The sequence below is a fragment of the Charadrius vociferus genome, unplaced genomic scaffold, assembly GCF_000708025.1.
Source record: "Charadrius vociferus isolate BGI_N301 unplaced genomic scaffold, ASM70802v2 scaffold72, whole genome shotgun sequence".
NCBI lineage: Eukaryota > Metazoa > Chordata > Aves > Charadriiformes > Charadriidae > Charadrius > Charadrius vociferus.
Window position 1 is genome coordinate 5089916 of NW_009647830.1, and position 18971 is coordinate 5108886.

The 18971-nt window shown below is 35.7% G+C and overlaps 1 protein-coding gene across 1 annotated transcript in view; it reads right to left on the reverse strand.

The window, feature by feature from the left end:
- Nucleotides 1-4618: 4618 nt before the first annotated feature.
- TMTC3 (transmembrane and tetratricopeptide repeat containing 3) overlaps nt 4619-18971 on the reverse strand; it is a 23287-nt gene continuing 8934 nt past the window's right edge. Inside the window, exons 6-14 of the mRNA XM_009882616.1 lie at nt 18253-18425; nt 17138-17390; nt 11310-11458; nt 10664-10784; nt 9931-10042; nt 9123-9226; nt 7977-8146; nt 6971-7197; nt 4619-5433 (exon numbers count right to left, since the gene is read on the reverse strand). Coding sequence (XP_009880918.1) covers nt 4619-5433; nt 6971-7197; nt 7977-8146; nt 9123-9226; nt 9931-10042; nt 10664-10784; nt 11310-11458; nt 17138-17390; nt 18253-18425 — 2124 coding nt within the window. The remainder of the gene's footprint in view (nt 5434-6970; nt 7198-7976; nt 8147-9122; nt 9227-9930; nt 10043-10663; nt 10785-11309; nt 11459-17137; nt 17391-18252; nt 18426-18971) is intronic.

Genomic DNA, 18971 nt, shown 5'->3' on the forward strand with positions numbered 1-18971 from the left:
TAGGCCCCATTTAGACACTGGAAGGCCGCTATAAGGTCTCCCCAGAGTCTTCTCTTCTCAAGGCTGAACAACCCCAACTCTCTCAGCCTGTCCTCATAGGAGAGGTGCTCCAGCCCTCTGATCATCTTTGTGCCCCTCCTCTAGACCCAATCCAATGGGTTCATGTCCTTCTTATGTTGCAGACTCCAGAGCTGGAAGCAGTACTCCAGGTGGGGTCTCACCAGAGCAGAGTAGACAGGCATAATCGCCTCCCTCAGCCTGCTGGACACACTTCTTTTGATGCAACCCAGGATACGGTTGCCTTTCTGGGTTGCGATCATGCATTGACAGGTAATGTTGAGCTTCTCATCAATCAGCACCCCGAGTGCCTTCTCCTCAGCACTGCTCTCCATGCATTCCCTGCCCAGCCTGTTTGTGCTTGGGATTGCCCTGGCCCACATGCAGGGCACTGCACTTGGCCTTGTTGAACTTCATGAGGTTGGCATGGCCCACCTCTCCAGCCTGTCCAGGTCCCTCTGGATGGCATCCCACCCCTCCAGAGTGTCTACCTTGCCACACAGCTTGGTATCATTGGCAAACTTGCTGAGGGTGCACTCAGTCCCCTTGTCCATGTCACCAAAGATGTTAAACAGCACTGGTCCCAGTACCAAACCCTGAGGAACACCACTTGTAACTGGTCTCCACTTGGACATCAAGCTGTTGAACACAACTCTGAGTGTGAGGTCACTCGTGTCTTTGAGTGACATGAGGTTGCCTATCCCACAGGCCTATGGTTCAGCTAGCTGTGGTGAATGAAGGCTGAGTAATAAAACATACCGACAATGGCAATTTAAATACATTTAGGGGGAACTCAGTAACTGGGAAAACAAAGAACATGTCCATCTTTTGCATCTCATAGGCACAGAACAAACCCACATCCCGTTCAGAGCTGGAGGTTCTTCTGAGCCTGTCTGCTTCATGTCAGAGAGCTGTATGAGAAGTCCCCATAGGTTTTACAGCTACACAGTCATTATTTCACAGGTTGAAGCCAAGACACACTTACCTGTCAGCATGTAGTTTTCTTTTTAAATATACTGCAATTGCTGTTATGGACAAAAATAAGGCGCAGTTCAGTAAGTCTCCACAACTGAGCAGAAATGTAAAGCTTCTGACTTCCTTCAGTTAAAGGCTCTGGCAGCACACAGGTTGCATATTTTCTTGCTTTCCTTTATATGAAACCCTCCACCCACAGCAAATCTTCCTGCATGTTTACTCTTAGCTTGACTTTCTCTCTTCCAGTATTGCCTAATCAAGGTCCAAACTGCACTGCACATTGAAAAGAATTTGTCCCAATGAATCCTTTGTGACTCCAATCTCCAACATTTTGTATGTGCCCGTTTGTAGGAAAGTGTTTCCCGTTCTTCTCAATACCCAACTATTTCCCTGACAGAACTAATAAAACCCCACAGACTGAAAGAAAAAAAAAAAAAAATCAGATCTGAATGACTGTGTTTTTAACCGGTTGTAAGGCAAAGAATAATACTTAGAAAATACAGAATAGGTGCCATACTTTTTAAAATTAAGCCCTAAGATGTGTCATGTGCAAAACAAAGAAAAATTTCTATACTCAGATTAACCTACAGTTACACGTTGTCCTTCTGCAGCTGCACTAGCCATAAGCATCCAGTTGTCCCAACTATATGCACGCATATCCAATTAATCCTTAGGTTTACATGTATTTACCGCTAACTCTTTATGCGCACTCACCTGCAAAAGATCACAAAATTGATCTGACAAATTCATGTCTGCACTGAAATTATATGCGCAAATGTGTGTAACACTTAAAATACTTATTGCAGCTGAACATTTAAGTTTGAACAATTTGTGTACGTATGCAAAGATTACAGAAGTCATCTCTTCAGGTTTCTTTAGCCACCACAGCAATTGCATTGTATGAGAAGAGGGCTACACATTATTTTAGTATGCCTGTCCTATCCTTGAAAATTCTCAGTTTTGTGTATTAGTGAAACTGGGAGTTCTGAAGAGATTACATTTATGGTGTTCTTGCACGAGGATGGTGGGGAGAAGAAAAAAAAGATAGGTTGAATTGGAAGGGGAAAAATACCTGTTGATTATTCTGTTCTATCCGCAAGCAAAGCCAAAATTATTCTCTTTGATAGTTTTCCAATGAGAAAATGCCATTTTGATTATTTTTCAGAAGTTATGCCACTTCAATTTACTGAACCATTTTTCTCACAAGAGTTTAATTTTAAAATGGCTGACACACCCTAACAGGCTAAATACAACTCAGCACACTGACATTAGTCAAAAACACTTGCTTTTACTAAAGTTTATTTTAAAGAGACAAAGAGGGCACAGTACCTAATAACAGAGTGAAAGACTTACCTCCAGCACCCTTCAGCTTACATTAGTCTGGTGATTTTAGTTAGTTAAACCTGATGGCACCTCTTTGCAGCAATATATCTAACAATTCTCGCTAGTCCCTAAAGAAGAGCTACTTGGACAAGAATGTGCCTTTCCTCCCCTCTTCAATTTACAGATCGAATGAAAGTGGCGTGGCAATGGGATTCTGGGAGCTCTTGATATAAAAGAGAAGAGAATCCTGGCCTGGTCCATCAGAAAGTTCCTTTTCTTTCTACTCGCTTCCTTTCCTTTTCAAACGAACATTCCTTTGTATCACCCAGAACAATGGCTAATTCTTTTGTAAAAAAAAAAAAAAAAAAAAAAAAAAAGTTTGTAGGGAAGACTTAATATGTAACTTCAAGTTTCTCTAAAGGTCAACATACCAGCTATTTTAGCTACAAGTATCCGAGTTACTCACAGACAAGATAAAACAGCAATTTTCAAGGTGTGGTCAATAGATACCCAGGATAGATACCCGGGAGCACTTCACTACAAGCAGCACTTAAAACTTTTGTATCAAGAACAGCTGCACACCACGTATCTGTTCCTGTCTGCAGCTTTTAAATCGTTTTGTTTTAAAACCCACTTCCCCCCACCCAGTTATTACCATGGAAGCAACCGTTGTGGTAATGTTACAAATGATACATAATAAAGAAAAGGTCCATGCAAGGCCTTCAACCATTTAAGATCCCTCCCACAGAGATAAATATTACATCTTACAGCTGGATTAGTGCCCGAGGCAGAAAGTTGAGCAGTTACGGAAAGGATTAAGGTTAAACAGTGGAGTTGCTAAGGAATACTTCTACATCATGAAATAAGACGAAACATGAAGAGTAAGAGTTAGATTTAATGATTAATTAAATTATTACTGAATCCAGCTCTTACACTTCTTTTCTTTCTCATAAGTAAGGAAAACACAGGGTTTAGGTAATCGGTAGTGTATTTCAACAAAAATATATGCATTGCACAAGGATAAAAGCAACACTGAAATTGCAAAGATTTTCATTTCATGTAAGAAATTAAAATTATGCACTAGTGGAAAAGTGTAAATGGGAATATTTTAGTAGTCAAAATAAATATTTAATAAAAACCACACACCCATGACAAAGTATCAAAACAACAGAATTTAGTATTTGGAAGGGTACTATCTACATCTCCTTGTGTTAACATTGCTAAATTCAGTGGCTTAATTATTATCACACTGCCTTCAGCAATCATTGCTTGTATTAGTGTTGTAAAAACTCATGAGAATAAAAATACCATTCCAATGACAGAAACAGAAATAGTAAAGCCAGTTCGCTATAAACAAGGAAGAATTTACTACACCAAGGAGTCAATCCACAGCCACTGATACAAAGTCAACAAGGACTACTGCATAGCATACTGGTTACTGTACCAAAAGTGCGCTTATCAGCATTCAATGAACCGGGGAAAAAGTGAGAAAACCACCCTTTTTTGTATAATTTTTAAAAACAACCAGATGATTGACAGTTGAAGAAAAAAACCACACATTTCCTTTAAAAGTAATAGCATAGTCTAAAGATCTTAAGAGCACCAGAGGATTTCTAACAGGTAAACCAGTACAAACCATTAGCATTGCCAGTAAAGAACAATTAAAATATTATTTTATCATTCCATATTTAGAACACAACTGAAAATTTTAGTGTGTTGTTGCATCCTCCTATACTACAACCAGTGGCATTTTGATGACTTTATGTTAAGTTCTGGAAACAAATAATGCAAACAAAAACTCTTTTTCATGTATAGTAGAGGTCTAGAAAGATTTAAACTGATTATGTGTAAACTGAAACGTAGATGTTAATACAAACAGATTTGTATGGGGGGAAGCAGCACTGTCTGGTATATCCCATTAATTCTCCATTCAGTTCTTTCACTGATTCTTTGAAGTAGTGTTACTGAATATCCCTGACTACCAGTGACTTTTAGGAGTGCTATTTTCTCACTATTAGGATTCTGCATTTAAGATTATTCTCAACCCTGTGTCCTTTGATTCCCACCCATCCCCCACATTATATTTAAAAGTTGCGGTTTTCTCACATAAGGCATTGTAATGCCTTTAGCTGCTTGTTAAGTGATATGCAGTCAACATTATTTCTACTTTCCAAGCACTGAGGCCACTTTCCAGTTGGATCACATATTAAACGATAATTAAAAATAGTATTCTCCCCTTATTGTATTGTGACACGATAAAAGACTATTCACCATTTAATATACGTTCAATCTCTTCTAGTCTTTTCAAAGCAGCAACTCTCTTTTTCTCAATGTCTTTGATTTCTTTTGTAGACTTTTTGGGAGTCTCTTTGTCCGTATGTTTTTTCTCTGTTCGTTTCTTATTTTCCGATTGCCCTTTATTGTTATCAACTGTTGTTTGGGTGGTTTTCTGCTCATTTTTTACTTCTTTCAGATTTTGAAATGATTTTTTTTTTTCTTCTGCAGCTGCAGTTCCGTCTGCTGGAAGTGATGACTGCTCCGTAGCACCAAGTGATGCAATTTTACTTCTAACTATGTTTAGATGACGCTGAATATACTCTTCATGAGGTGCCAGTGCTAGCGTTTCAACCAAACATTTCTCTGCTTTTATCAAGTCTCGTTCTTCGAAGTAAACCACACAAAGATTATGCTTCCCTTGTACATTGTTGGGATCCAGTTCCAAAATTTTCTCAAAACACATCTTTGCTCCAACAATATCCTTCTTTTGGTTCATAAGGATATCTCCTTTCAAAATCAGACCTTTGGTATGATCAGGGTAGTATCTCAGTAGGTCTTCCAGGACGGGCAAAGCCATCAATTCTTTTCCTGTCTGAGAATAAAGCAGTGCCAAATTGAACAAAGCACTTCGGAAGTTTGGCTGTAACCTTATGGCTTTCTTCATCCATGCCTCTGCTTCCGTATCTTTTTTGTCATCCATTGCCAGCATACCCAAATTGAAGTACCCATTTGCATCCTGTGGTTCTTCTTTCACGTAATGTAACAGTCTTTGTTTAGCTTCTGGTCTAAGCCGAGCTTCACCTAAATGACAGAAAACACATTTAACTCCAGATTCACTTACTCTGAAGGATTTTTAGACCAGGCTTGTAAAATGCTAATTTTTATACATAATAAAATGTAACATCTTTAACACAACTGTTTAAAGGGAAAGGGTTTAAAATGCTACTTTATATCATTGCTGCGTAACAGCAAAAGTAAATGACACCTACCTTCTTTTTAGAATGAAACTACTTACAGTTGACTTGTAGCCAAAGTCAGCACCATTATTCTATGATCTGTTGAATTATATTTAGGTTTGGTATAATAGATACAAATACTGTCTCTACAAGTTTAAGAGAAGTTATTTTCATGTATGGTTGAGCAACCAGAATGCAGTGAAGACACTGGTTCTGACAAACCAGTGCTTACAGAGGCAAGCTTGGGGTAGAACATCTCATTTTGTTAAAGACAGATTGAAAGAGTTTAAAGGCAGAGATCGCATAGGGTGATTTTAGATGTAGTCAGGCTAAAATATCTTCTAACACTCAAACAATAAAATCTGTAACTCCCATATTTTAATTTGCATCAAAGTTTGAAAAAGATATACTAAAATAAACTTATCTGACAATACTATGATAAGCTAGACTAGCCTGTAGTCTGCGCTATTTTCCTGAATACTCCAGTGAACTTATTTTAGTAAGCAGTTCCAGACAGACATACAGAGGGAACAAGGACCTGATTTTAACTGCCTTCTTTCACCTCCCGAAACAGTGCTGCGCCTTCCCGTATGAAGAATTGAATACTAGATAGCTAATGCTTCTGCTTGTTTGAAGCCCCTTGTGTCTCTACAGACAAGATACAAGGCATTTCTTGTACCACCTAACTTACAACGTGAGAAGAGATGGAGAATAATAATCTATTTGCATCAGCTCAAATCAACTCTGTATTATGTCTGTCTGAGGGGTAGTTTTCTAGCCCAACAAAAGCAAAACAAACCTTATTGGTCACTTGTCAAATACTCTTTGCAACCACCTGATTCACAAAAGACTTATGCTTACCCATACAACTAGAAGCTACACATATGAAAAAAAAACTCATGTAAATCTGACTTAATTCATACTAATTAGTAGTATTACAGAGGAACCTATGAAAACATTCACATTTCCTAGGGCTACATTTAGAGCTCACAGAAGTCAGCTATATTTTTTAGTCAATGGAGAATGAAATAAATCAACATAAATGCAAAACATATATATTACACATATTTTACTAAATATGATCTTTTTAAGATTATATAGGCACAATTTTGAACATGTTTGTGTAACACTTTTTATATGTATAAGATGTTATACTGGAAAATAGCACTTGTATTAAAGATGCATATCAGCTAAGGTATATGTACACTTTGCACAAATTCCATACACTATTAATGAATTACAAAGTTAACTATTACAATACAGTTTCTTCTTCAATGATGCTACGAAGTTCTGCTTTCCAGAAATTAAACAGTTCGTTAAAAGAAATTAAATACTATGGATCCTATAAATGCAAATATTCATATAAAGTACAACTAACATACCAGATTCCTGCATTAGCAGCGCTGAGTTGAATAATGCCAGTTTATGTGTTGGGTTGAGATCTAGCGCTCGGTTGAAATTCTTCAGGGCTTCTGTTGGATCTTTGAGTTCAATGTAAACAATTGCCAAGTTGTACCACAGGTCTGCATTGGTTCTGTCTAGTTCTAGAGCTCTAAGATAAGCTTCCTTAGCTTTCAGAGGTTTGTTCATTTTTAAAAGTAGTTCTCCCCTGTTGAAGAATCAGATTTAATCTTCAACTTTTATTCATACTAATATAAAAATAATTGACAGGTTTTTTTAAAAAAGTTTGCGTTCCTATAGACAGTAGATGTGAAATAACAGCATTCTTTCTTTATTTATTTTAAACACAAAACAATACAGGACCTTCTTTACATGTAATTCCGAAAGCTTTCAGCTCTCAGAAGTCTGTACACAGAAAACACGTATGCAGGACAAAAACCAAAAAAAGAAGTCATCAAGGGTTCCTGATATTGGCTCTGTAACTACACTGCAACAGCTATAGTTTAGGCATCTTTGCACCTCTCTAAGTCCCAATGGGAATTATAACTAACAAAATAGCAAACAGAAGCCTCAATACCCACAGTGACATTACTCATCTATTTAGCTGACATTTATGTGCTTTTTAGTTAAGTCTTCATTTTCTGGACCACCTTTAACAGAGAAGGATAAAGAAAGCTCAAAAGCTATTTAGTTCAAAACTAGACTAGGAGATTAGAAATTTCAGTTTGAGACTCAAAGAAATATGGCATCTTGCTATACAATGTTTGAATACACAGCCTATGTGGAAACACACCATTTGCAGCAGGACTTTAAAAGAACAGGGCTTGTAATGAATAATTGATTATTGCCCCAAATCTTCATCTTCTCATTTGGAAAGGAATGAATTCCAGCAGCTAATTCAACTGTATGAAGTAAAAATTGTTCATAGCACTGCAAATACATAAATGTTTATTCCAGAATGTGTATCTCTAAAATTAGAAAAGATACCTGCTGATGTAAGCCTGCTTGAAATCTGGCCTCATACTAATTGCTTGTCGATATAATTGATCCGCTTCTTCAAGGCGAGATTCATTTGCTCGAATTAAGTTTGCAAGATTGATATAGACATTCAAATGGTTAGGAGCAACTCTTGCTGCATACTTTTTACCTGGAATAATCTGTCAAAAAGAATATATGTACCAAACACAGATAAGGAAAAATATAAAAGACAATCAGTATAGATCCGCTCTTCATTCTGCATTATTTCTTTTAGGGTATCACTGGACATTAGTGTGAAGGCTCTTAATGATTACAAATAACAATTCTTCTTTCCCAGAAAATCGTACCAAAATATAAACAGAATATATTTTCTTCTTTAATTCTATGAAAAGATAGATGACTTTAATATCATATTTAAGATATCAGTTATGTTCTGTTACTACATAATTGGGCTCGTGCAGAACACCACTACAAAACAACCAGACCTTGCAAAACTTTCCCCATTCAGACAAAGGATACTTCCTGAAGCCTAAATTTACATTCTATCAGACATTTTCGTTCCCTTTTTTAGCCCTCCAGCCTAAGATAACTGTAAATAAGATTTACCAGCCCCTGATATAGCAGATAAAAAGTAGTCATGAAAGATGAAAATGCTATGACATTGCAACTATTGTACTGTTTATACTTTATCCGTCTACAATCTTCATACTGTTTTACAATACAAACTTTTTAATGCCATGCTTCTACTCAAGGGACTGCTGATTTTTAAAAGTATGTTCAGGCAAAGATTTTTTTGTTGCTGCCGTGGCTACCTTCTCCCACCTCCAATGCTGCATTTAAGCCTTCTCTTGAGGGCACAGAAACTCAGTCATCATCAATGTATTAGCTGTAAGCGAAAATAAACCCACTGACTAGAAAATGTACGTGTACATTTTTAACTGCTGCTTTCTTCTATATCCTCAATTTCAGCACAAAAAAAGAGGCATTTTTTTTAACAGCCATAAATGTATACAACCTACTCTTTTAATAGATAGATTTCAAAAAAAACCTAAACAACTGGTATACACCATCACAGAGCTTCAGGAAGAATTTGAAAAATGTATCATTAATGTAGGTCCCTCCTGTGGTGGTAGATAAAACAAAGTTTCTAATTACCTGAGGCATCAATGATTTAGCAATCATATATGATTCTTCAGCTTCCTTAGTTTTGTTTAAGTTTTTGTAAGTTCTTCCTACATTCATGTGGGCACCAATATCATCTTAATAATAAAAAAAAAAGTGAAATTTTAAATACTTCCATGCACTGAGTATATGCACATGAAAATACTTATGCCTTCAGAGTCGCGTGAAGTAAAATTACTGCATAAAGACCAACAAAAAAGAAAAGCATTTCTGTATTATTTTTCAACATAATTATGAAGCTAATAATTTAACCATGGATTATAAAGTTACTTGAAAACTGTTAAAAAATTTGAGGTAATACTTCCACATATCTATCTTTAATCTCTTGCTATAGTAGGGGCACATAAATTGAAGGTGATTTGTTAGGCTTCTAAAAGGAAAAAGGAAAGGTTGTCCAGTACTACCTAGAACTTTTTTTGCAACAATATGTAAAACAGAGTAAATGTGCACTTTGGTACTCTCTCATTTTTTGATTTTTGATACACCTCCTTAGTTTTAAATAAGAAAAATAACAATTGTTTCATAAGAAATTACCATTTAAGTTAATTCAGAAAAAATGTCATCCAAATAATAGTTTTAAATGGAAAGTCTTTGCATGCTTTTATAGACAGATGACTGAGTTAATCTCCAAAAACTGTGGACCAAGTAACTTAGTGTATGACATTGTCTGATGTTCAGTTGGAGAAAAACAGATCATTAAGAAGATTTTAAATAAGCTAAGCATACTGAAATACTAGGAGTGCAGAGATACCACTCAACGGCAACCAGTCAAAGCTTTTACCTGGTTGGACTTGTGTGGCTTGTATGAAGAATTGCAGAGCTCTTTCAAAATTCTTTTCATTTTCTAACGCATGCCCCACATTGTTCCACAGTTTTGCATTGTTCTTATTTACCTACAAACAGGAAAAAAGATACTGATGCATAAGGTATTAAGCTGAAATTGCGTAATAACTGATTTTCTTTTAACTATGTCTTTAAGATGTAAAAATGGACAGCAAATGACAGATTTCATCAAGCTGCTATATGTAAAGAATAAAACTAACACTGCATACAGAATGATTACATTGAACTTGTTGCTCAACATCCATTTATTTTAGTTATTTTCCCCTAGAAATACCAAATGTTTTAAAATTCATTTGAATTGTTATGGGATATTGTATAAACTATCCTATCATGCCATCTGCACATTGAAAATAATATTCCATGCATCAAACTTTTTGTAGATTTTTGTACTCAAACATATCATGCTTTCATTCAGACAAGAGAATACATTCAACTGCTTTAACGCAAGAAAAAAAAAATCATTTATTTCTTGCACATGAATTCCCGTATGTGCACCACATCGCTTTTAGAGCATTTCCAAAAGCAACTAATTAGATGCTAATGCTGCCAATGTAGGAATAGAAGTGGTAAGACAAGCATCATTTCTCTCCATTTTTATCATGCTCTACTGCAGCTTTTTGGAGAACAGCAACACAAACTTTCCATTATCCTTTTCAAATAGAATACAGTACCTTTAAAGCTGACATAAACAATGTGTACTCCGACTCCCAATCCCAGTTTCTGTGCAGTGTTTTTAAGGCATGAGTGAACAGTACCGTAGCCAAACAAACCCAAGAAATTTTTCTTAGCACACTATTAAATAAAACAAACAAAGATTTGTTATAAGCACACAAACAACTCTAATTTATACTAGAATAAGTATCTCATATTGTAGAAGGCAAATGAACTGAGGACCATATTTGTGAATGGCAAATTGTAGCAATGTGTATTCTCAGTTACACCTCATTCTAAAAACGTTTGGTGCAGTCTGTTGATTTTTAAATATATATATATATGCTTATATATATACAAAATAAAAAATATATAAAATATATGTGAATACGTGTGTGTATGTGCACATATTTTAAATAAACATTATAATATCCTCAGAATAATCCACCAGTCTCCTCAGAACTTCCTTGTCATTTATTCATGACTGCCAAATGGTTTCTTGGTCATTATTCTGTGTTCTTTAAGAGCTTGAATCAGAGTAAATGCTATAACGTAATATATTCATACTGGTTAAAGCTCTACTGGCAAAGCTTGCAGTTTTAAGTATGGTTATTTTTATAAGATTGAGACGATGAGTTAAACCAGTCATAGGTAACACTACCTTACCTTTTATTTGATAATTTCTTCCATCCATGTGCTACTAAAATGCAGAATCCCATACTAGGAACATACAACACCCGTTCTGCTACTACGAATCCAACAGGAAAAAAGAGGTTTGATGCGGGAATGAATGGTAGCACTATTAAGCAGAGGGCCTAGAAAAGAATGAATTAGTAATTAAGATTGGGTAGTGACAAACTGTACCCAAAAAACAAATTACGAAGCAATTACAAAAAACAACCCCAGAAAAACAGACATACATAGAGGTTTTTTTTTTTAAATTTTAAACATTAAGATCTGTTTTAAACCGATACTACTCTGAGCATAGCAAGTTTCAACCTGCAAATGACACTACTCCATACTTAAGGCCCTAAAAGTGTATTTGTTTTTCTATACCACAGAAAAGAGTAGCTGTATGACAAAACACTAGGATCAACAGATCAAATTCAAAACTGTTTTAATGAGTTCCACATACAAAACCATGACAGTCTGAGAACCTTGAACATTATCTTTTATACCAATTACAAATTTATACCAGCGTACACGATGCACAAAGCAGTTATTTTTACAACACAATAAAATCCATTTTTAGTTTCTGGAAAATATGTGGAGAAAAAACAATCAGACAATCAGAATCAACCACTGAATAAACATCAGTGTTTGGAGAGTTCACTAAGGGCACCCCAAAATATCTAAAATGACAAGGAACTTAAGAACTGCATAATTGCAGCTCCTAGGTTGGTGGCAGACATCTTAACAAAAGGTGTGTCTATTAAAAGACAGAGAAATCCACCTGCTGCAAAGGAAGTGGACATGACCATTTGCTTTAAGCCCTGAGTGATTGTTAAATAGCAGTTTACCATCTCTGGTACCAGAAAAGACTTAAATAATTATTTCAAAAGACCTGGCCTCCGAGTTACAAAAAAATAAGACCCCTACAGAAATGGAAAGTTTCTTTGAAGAAAAAAAGAAAGAGGAATTTTCTACAAATTTTCAATACAACTGGTTGTCATGTTCTGTCCAGATTTAAGTGTAACTTCAACTGCCTTTTCCAAGCTAAAATAGTTAACACATCCAGCTTGAAAGTCAATCTAGAATTTCATAGATAAAAATGCAACACTGATTTAAAACTTCAGGTAAGGTTTAGCTCATATTTCAAGGGGCCAAGAATATACACATGGATCATTAACATGGCTCAGCTGATCCACAGAAATTCATTAAGCTACATGAAAATACATAATTGCACCTTGAAGAAATCACAAGGACAATATAGAGAATATGTTGATTACCTGGGAACAAAATTTAATTTAATGCCATTTCACATTCCTCTTTCTCCTTTATATTTTTATAAAACACGCTCCCTATAGAGCACCTACCAATCTGTAAAAGTAAAAGCCTCAACACAGAACTCTATAATAGATTTTTGTAATCCACTTTGAAATGCAGGATTTATCATGCTATCCCCTAGTCAGTCCTCTGTATCAGATTTTAATTTAGTTATAGCAAATGCCTTCACAACTTTTGGGAGTGTATTATGAGAAGCGAGGGTATCATTCCGTATTTCATTGTTTTGAGCAGCCAAATGCATTTGTCAGTACAAAAGAAAATGTACAAAAGCACATTCCAAGTGTGCTTTAGCAAACAATGTGCTGTTTTGCAAATGTTTTTACTGCGATGTGAATAAACTGTATTTAGCTTTATAATGCACATAAGGCTTGTACATAGGCTTAAATGAATTAACTTATTTTATGAAATCTTCTGATAAACTGATTTGAAGAAGTCAGATTTAAAAAAAAAAATTGTTTCATATTATTGCTCAAAAACATGCAGTTTGTTTTGGTTTGTTTTTAATATAGTAAGGACATCAGTCCCACAGCCCCGTGAGGTCAACTCATGTATAGTGAAAGCCGGTTCTTTCCAACGGGTTTGAGTGGAAAGGATTCTGCAGCTGATACAGCAAATGGTTGGTCTCCACTGAGTGCTTATGATCTAGGCATCTAATAAAAAGGTTTTTGCACGTTCTGCTCTGTGCAATTCCTCTGATGCCAAACATTACACAATGTTTTGCTGAACTTCTCTTTACATCCTTTTGCCTCTCCTTAGCACACTGTCCTTCAAGTACAATTTCTTGGGCAATAGACTCAAAGCCCTAGTGCAGATAAAAATGAGTTCTCCTCTGTTCATTTATTCTTTCTTTTCATCATGCAGCAGATTCAGAGGCTCCATTCAAAAAAATATCCTGGTCAAGGCAACTGAAAAAAAAACAAACAAAAAAAGAGAAAGAAACCATTAAAGTACGAAGGAAGAAAAAAGCGTACGACAAAACTAAAATACGACCATAAGCTATGAAGAATATCTGAACTGCTAAGTAACCAGTTCAGTTCACAAAGAAATATTTCAAAGCCTGAGTGAGGTGTAAGCATAGGAAGTAGAGAAATAAATATTTTTATATTTAGAAGTACTGATGTCTTGGCATGATACTTAAAAGTGTTAAAAACTTACTGCCAGAAGCCTAAGGATACCTGTCTTTTCCTGACATTTGCACAGCAACAAACCACAAAAATTTGTGGCTGAGTAGCATGGAGTGCTGTCTTGTCAGAACGGAGGTAAAGCACCCTTGTTTGGGACAGCAAATATCAAAAAATCCTAAAAAGCTTTCATTAAATTTCGCCAGCCAACAAAGGAATGTCTAAACCCAAGAAATTCTATGAACAAAGGCAGGCCATGATCGCAGCTTGATTCTGAAACCTGAAAAGCCACCAAAGCAATTCTAGATCAGTACTATTCATAGTACTCAACATTTTCAGTATGTGTAGTGTAACCTACTTACAAAGGTCACTTAGTCTGACAGACAAGTTACTTGACTGTTCACAAGGATAAGTAAACAAAAACTATAAGAGAATTTAACTGCTCATACACTGTTTCCAGTGCATGTCCTTTACTAATATAACAATAATTGATTACTTCAAGCAGCATAATGACATCAATCTGCCAAAGCATGTGTTTATAATACACAAACCCATTTTTTGTTAGTTTAACATTGTCAATTGGTTAGAAAAAAAGCAATTTATGTGTTTTGTCCTCTCCTAGTTCTATTATTTTGAAAAGACAATTTTAGAACCTATGGCAAAAATTAAAATATGACAAAATGAAACACAAAGTACCTACTTACCGGAGTTGTTTTTTTCTGGAGATGACTGGTATAAAACAGATGAAAACTGACTGAAAATGAGTCCTTCAACTTTTGCATCTCCCAGTAATGAGTTCATGCTGTGAGACTGTACTTGGGGAGAACTGTGGAATGTCCACTGGCACTTGAGGGAGTGGGAGAAGGAATCGATTCTTCTGTCTTGTCCCTCACAGAGTACAGCACCAAATCCATATCCACATCAGCAAAGACATGTTCACACATACTTGTGACCTCCCTTCACTTTTGCATTTTGGATCCCTCTTTTTTGCATTTTTTTTTTTTTCCTCCAACGTCCAAATAAGCGTCTTCAATTCTGCAGCAGGTCTAAAGTTGTACCTTTTCTGATCTCATGAACAAAAGGAACTTGAGACTTTTCCCTTAGATCAGGTTTCAGCATCACACCTCAGGTCTCACTGAGCTAGTGGAAGAGCCACAACATGCTAGAGGTTTGTAATAGCAGAACCTCTTTACAAAGCCCTTTATAGTCCTTTGGAGTGACACTCATTAGAGTGCAGTCAATCATGGTACCAACTGTGACGAAGCCACCGTTATACTAATAGCATATAGACATATATCCATATAGACAGCACATAGAATTCATAACCTGCCAGGGCAGTAGTTTATTTTGACCTGCACAAATTCAGGCCTTTATTGGCAGAACTGAGAACCAAGTGTGGAAACATTTTTTAAAAAACTAGTAATTCAACATCGTTATCTGGAACATTGCTATCATCTGTGTAAATTATTATCACTAAGTAAAGATTCACTTTCTTCACTTTAAAGATGGTACTGTGATTTCTCTAGGAATTCAGATTAAGAAGCCATCCGAAAGAAATTGTTCTCTCCCCATCTCTATCTTGGCAGACTATCCAGCCTACATCAGGACATTAATGGCTTCCTGGAAGGCAGAAATAGGCTTTGGCCTACAGTGCTGTTGGATGTTATAGTACATAACAATTAAATTTTAATATAAAATATTGCATTCTCATTTCCTAAGAAATTAGCTTCCAGGCACTTAGATATTATGTCTGAAAAAAAATCAGCATCGGACTGAAGGTTATATACACAACATAGGTATATATTAAAGGAAAACAACTTTCATTAAACAAGGTTTATACTGTGTTAAGCAACATTGAGGCTCACATGCCAGAGTGAATGATCTCAGAAAACCCTTCCTATAAAAAACACTTGGAATAATAAAAACAAATATAAAACCACCATCCTCAAACAAAAAGTAACTGACTTACAACAATGTATGCTGACAATTCCATTAAACCTTTCCTCTTCTGAGCTTTACTGGGTAGGGAGTAAACAGAAATGTAGGGAAAAAAAAATTAAAAGCGGTTTTATGAAAAAAAAAAAAAAAAAAAAAAAAAGTGAATCATTCCCCACACACACTTCTACTGCTATCAGTGCACTGGAGAAAAATTGTTCCAGCTCATGTAAGAGGGAAGATTAAACTACTCCTATACATTTTTTAAGTGCTGTAAAACTATAGCATTTTTTCTGGGTATGTCACCTTGCACATTTATTGTATCAATACGATAGGTTTCTTTTCTTCGTGCATAGTTTCCAAATTGAGGCCAAGAGGTGTCATCAGCAATACTACAGGTGATTTTCACAGATTTTCTAGTGAAACAAACTGCCTCGCTTTAGTGACAAGACAAGAAAAACCATGAGTCAGAACTACAACGTTAAGTCTCTGAAGTGCATCAAAGTTTGTCAGCTGATTAGCAAAGAAATCCTTAGTCTTAAAGATGCGCATAAATATTCCCATCCAACTGAAACTTTTCTTGGCTGAGTTACGTATTAAAAAAAGTACATTATTTTTGAAGCAGACTAAGATCTATGCATGCAGGTTTGTTGTACACATAATTGCATCACTGATTTAATAAAAAACATGGTATCAGGTAATCATTAATCTTGTGAAAATTTGCAATGGAAGCAATCAAAAAGATGATTTGGTTTGGATGAAAAATTACCAGCTCATTTGCTCCTTTCCCTTTCCTCCAAAATACTATTTCCTGTTAATCCATTTCAGTTTTAAGGTCATATAATACTGAAAAACATGAACTGATCTTACAGGTTGAGAAAATTAGTTTTTCCTTAGAATATGGAAGAGACTACAGAAGAGTGCCTTTGTTAAAAGAACAACAAAAGAGGAAAACTTGTATTTCCTAAATGCCAAAATATATCCTTTTCTTTTATACTTACAAGAAAGAAAACCAAGTCACTTGCTAAATACACAGCATGCCTACTACTGACATTTAAATAAGGTAGAGAGTTTGCAGGATGGAAATGCACTGCAATCCTTAAAACGTATTAAAGTTCTACTGAAAACTCCCATTTGCTAGTTGAGTTCTGAATACCTGAGAAAGGCTGCATTACAGTTTTGCAAATACGTAACAAGGGGCATATTTATCTCATCTCTTGTCTATTCTTCTTCATCTCATCCCTGAACATCACATACTTCATTGGAATTTAAGTTTTGTTGCTGCAACAATTTTCCTCTTTTCTTATGCATTCATTCTAGTCCAAAAGGAGATGCATGTAGTATCTCCAGGTCACAGCAGACTAGACATGTGACCAAACAACCTGAGCCACCTACACTCTTATAAGGACAAAAAGAATGCATCATTCATACCATCAATACAGTCTTGGAGGAATCCCCAGGATATCGGAGACTGAAGACAATCAAAGATCCCAGAAAGCAAAAGAAGGTAAGGGTGGCAATATTTCTAACATCTAACAAAGACTCCACGAGAGGAATAGTTCCCATTGTCCAGTCACAGCATAATTCTGATGGGTTGAGAAGAAGCCAAGCATTTACAGGGAGGAGGTAGTTGAAAGTCAGCTGTCTTGCTGGGGATGGACTAACAGCAGCTGGGTTATCAAACCTAAATCAAAAGAAAGGCAAAAAAGAAACTTTTAATGAAAAAAGTGGTCTTCATCTGCTTTGAACTCAGAAACCAGCAAGCTTTAGATTCATAGCTAGAACTACCAATTACAAACATGTACAATATCCTAATCTTCCTGCAATTGTCAGGGGTGTAACTTGTGAACTATGCATGATGATTCACCTTGGCATGGACCAGGGCCTCCTCCAAATTTAAGAAACTGGTTTGGGATATAATCAATGTAAGTTTGAAGAAACAAAATGATTTACACCTTAAGTTAGGTTCAGTGGTCCTTGCTCATGTTTTTAATAGTTTGCCGTATTTCCCAGGGAAAACATTAGACTCTTTTATTTCTACATTACTCACACATTTTTAAAATAAATTACTTTTTCAGTTTTAACATTATTTATATACACTTATCTTCATGCACTGTATCTGAAGTCAACCATGCTTTCTGCATAGTACATTCCTAAAACCAAAAACATATTTTGTACGTAGAAGAAAAAAAACTTGTTAAGAGGTTTGGACTATTCAGCCAAGGTTCAAACACATGGCCAATAAAAAATACTTTAGCAATAAAACATTTAATTTCTGAATTACTAAGATGAACTAACAACCCTAAGTTTTCAAAAATGAATGCCTCCTCAGATACCTCAATATTTTGGGCATTCTTGTAAACAGATACCGAAATATACCATTTATCAATTCCACAAAAAATGTAATATTGTACAGTCATTGCTTATCAATACTAAAATAAGTTAATAAACACTTAAGTTGATGTATTTTTGGCCATTTCACTCAGACCTCATTAAGCCACATATTATTTATCAGTGTCTGCAAATAAGAGACACACTATTATTACCTTGTAAACACTGGAAGTTGAGACTGGATAACCTGGACTCTGACAACTACAAGCAGCAGTGTACTAAACATTAGGACTATAAGCTTCAACAGTGTTTGGAGCATAGAGAAAGGAATACTGCCCTTCCCTCGAAGAATCTGTACAGCTGTGTCCAACAACACTGGCAAGGTGTACTGCAAAGGAAAACAGTGTTTATAATCAGACAGTGTACTCATTCCCTTAGATAAATGAGCTACCTAATTTATTATTTTTTTTTCCTCCTTGGTTTTCTCTAAATGCCTGTCCCCAATAGTTATTTTACTCAGCTTCTTTTCGGGTGTTGTCATGAAAGCTCTAAGAAGTCCACCATTCTAATAAAAATAACTATTTGAGTATTCTTGCTAACACTATCACAGTCAAACTTGTATGTCTGTAGTTCTGTATTTTGCACTAACAAATTAAAAAATTTGTCTCATCTTCAGATACTTCAATAAATCCAATATGACCATGAAATGAATTTTGAAGAAAAGAAATCACTATTTTTAGAATTATCAGCCCCTCTGAAAACTTGTCCTATAAATAAAATTCCTTAGGAATGGTAGAAATAATATTCACTTCCTGATTAGACCTGGATTTCTATTTTAAGCCTCTACTGCAGTAACCCATCTCTCCCTGTCTCATGGACTTTGTGATCTTGTGCAGTTCCCCATTAGGTACCCTAATTTCTTTCCTGTGTACCT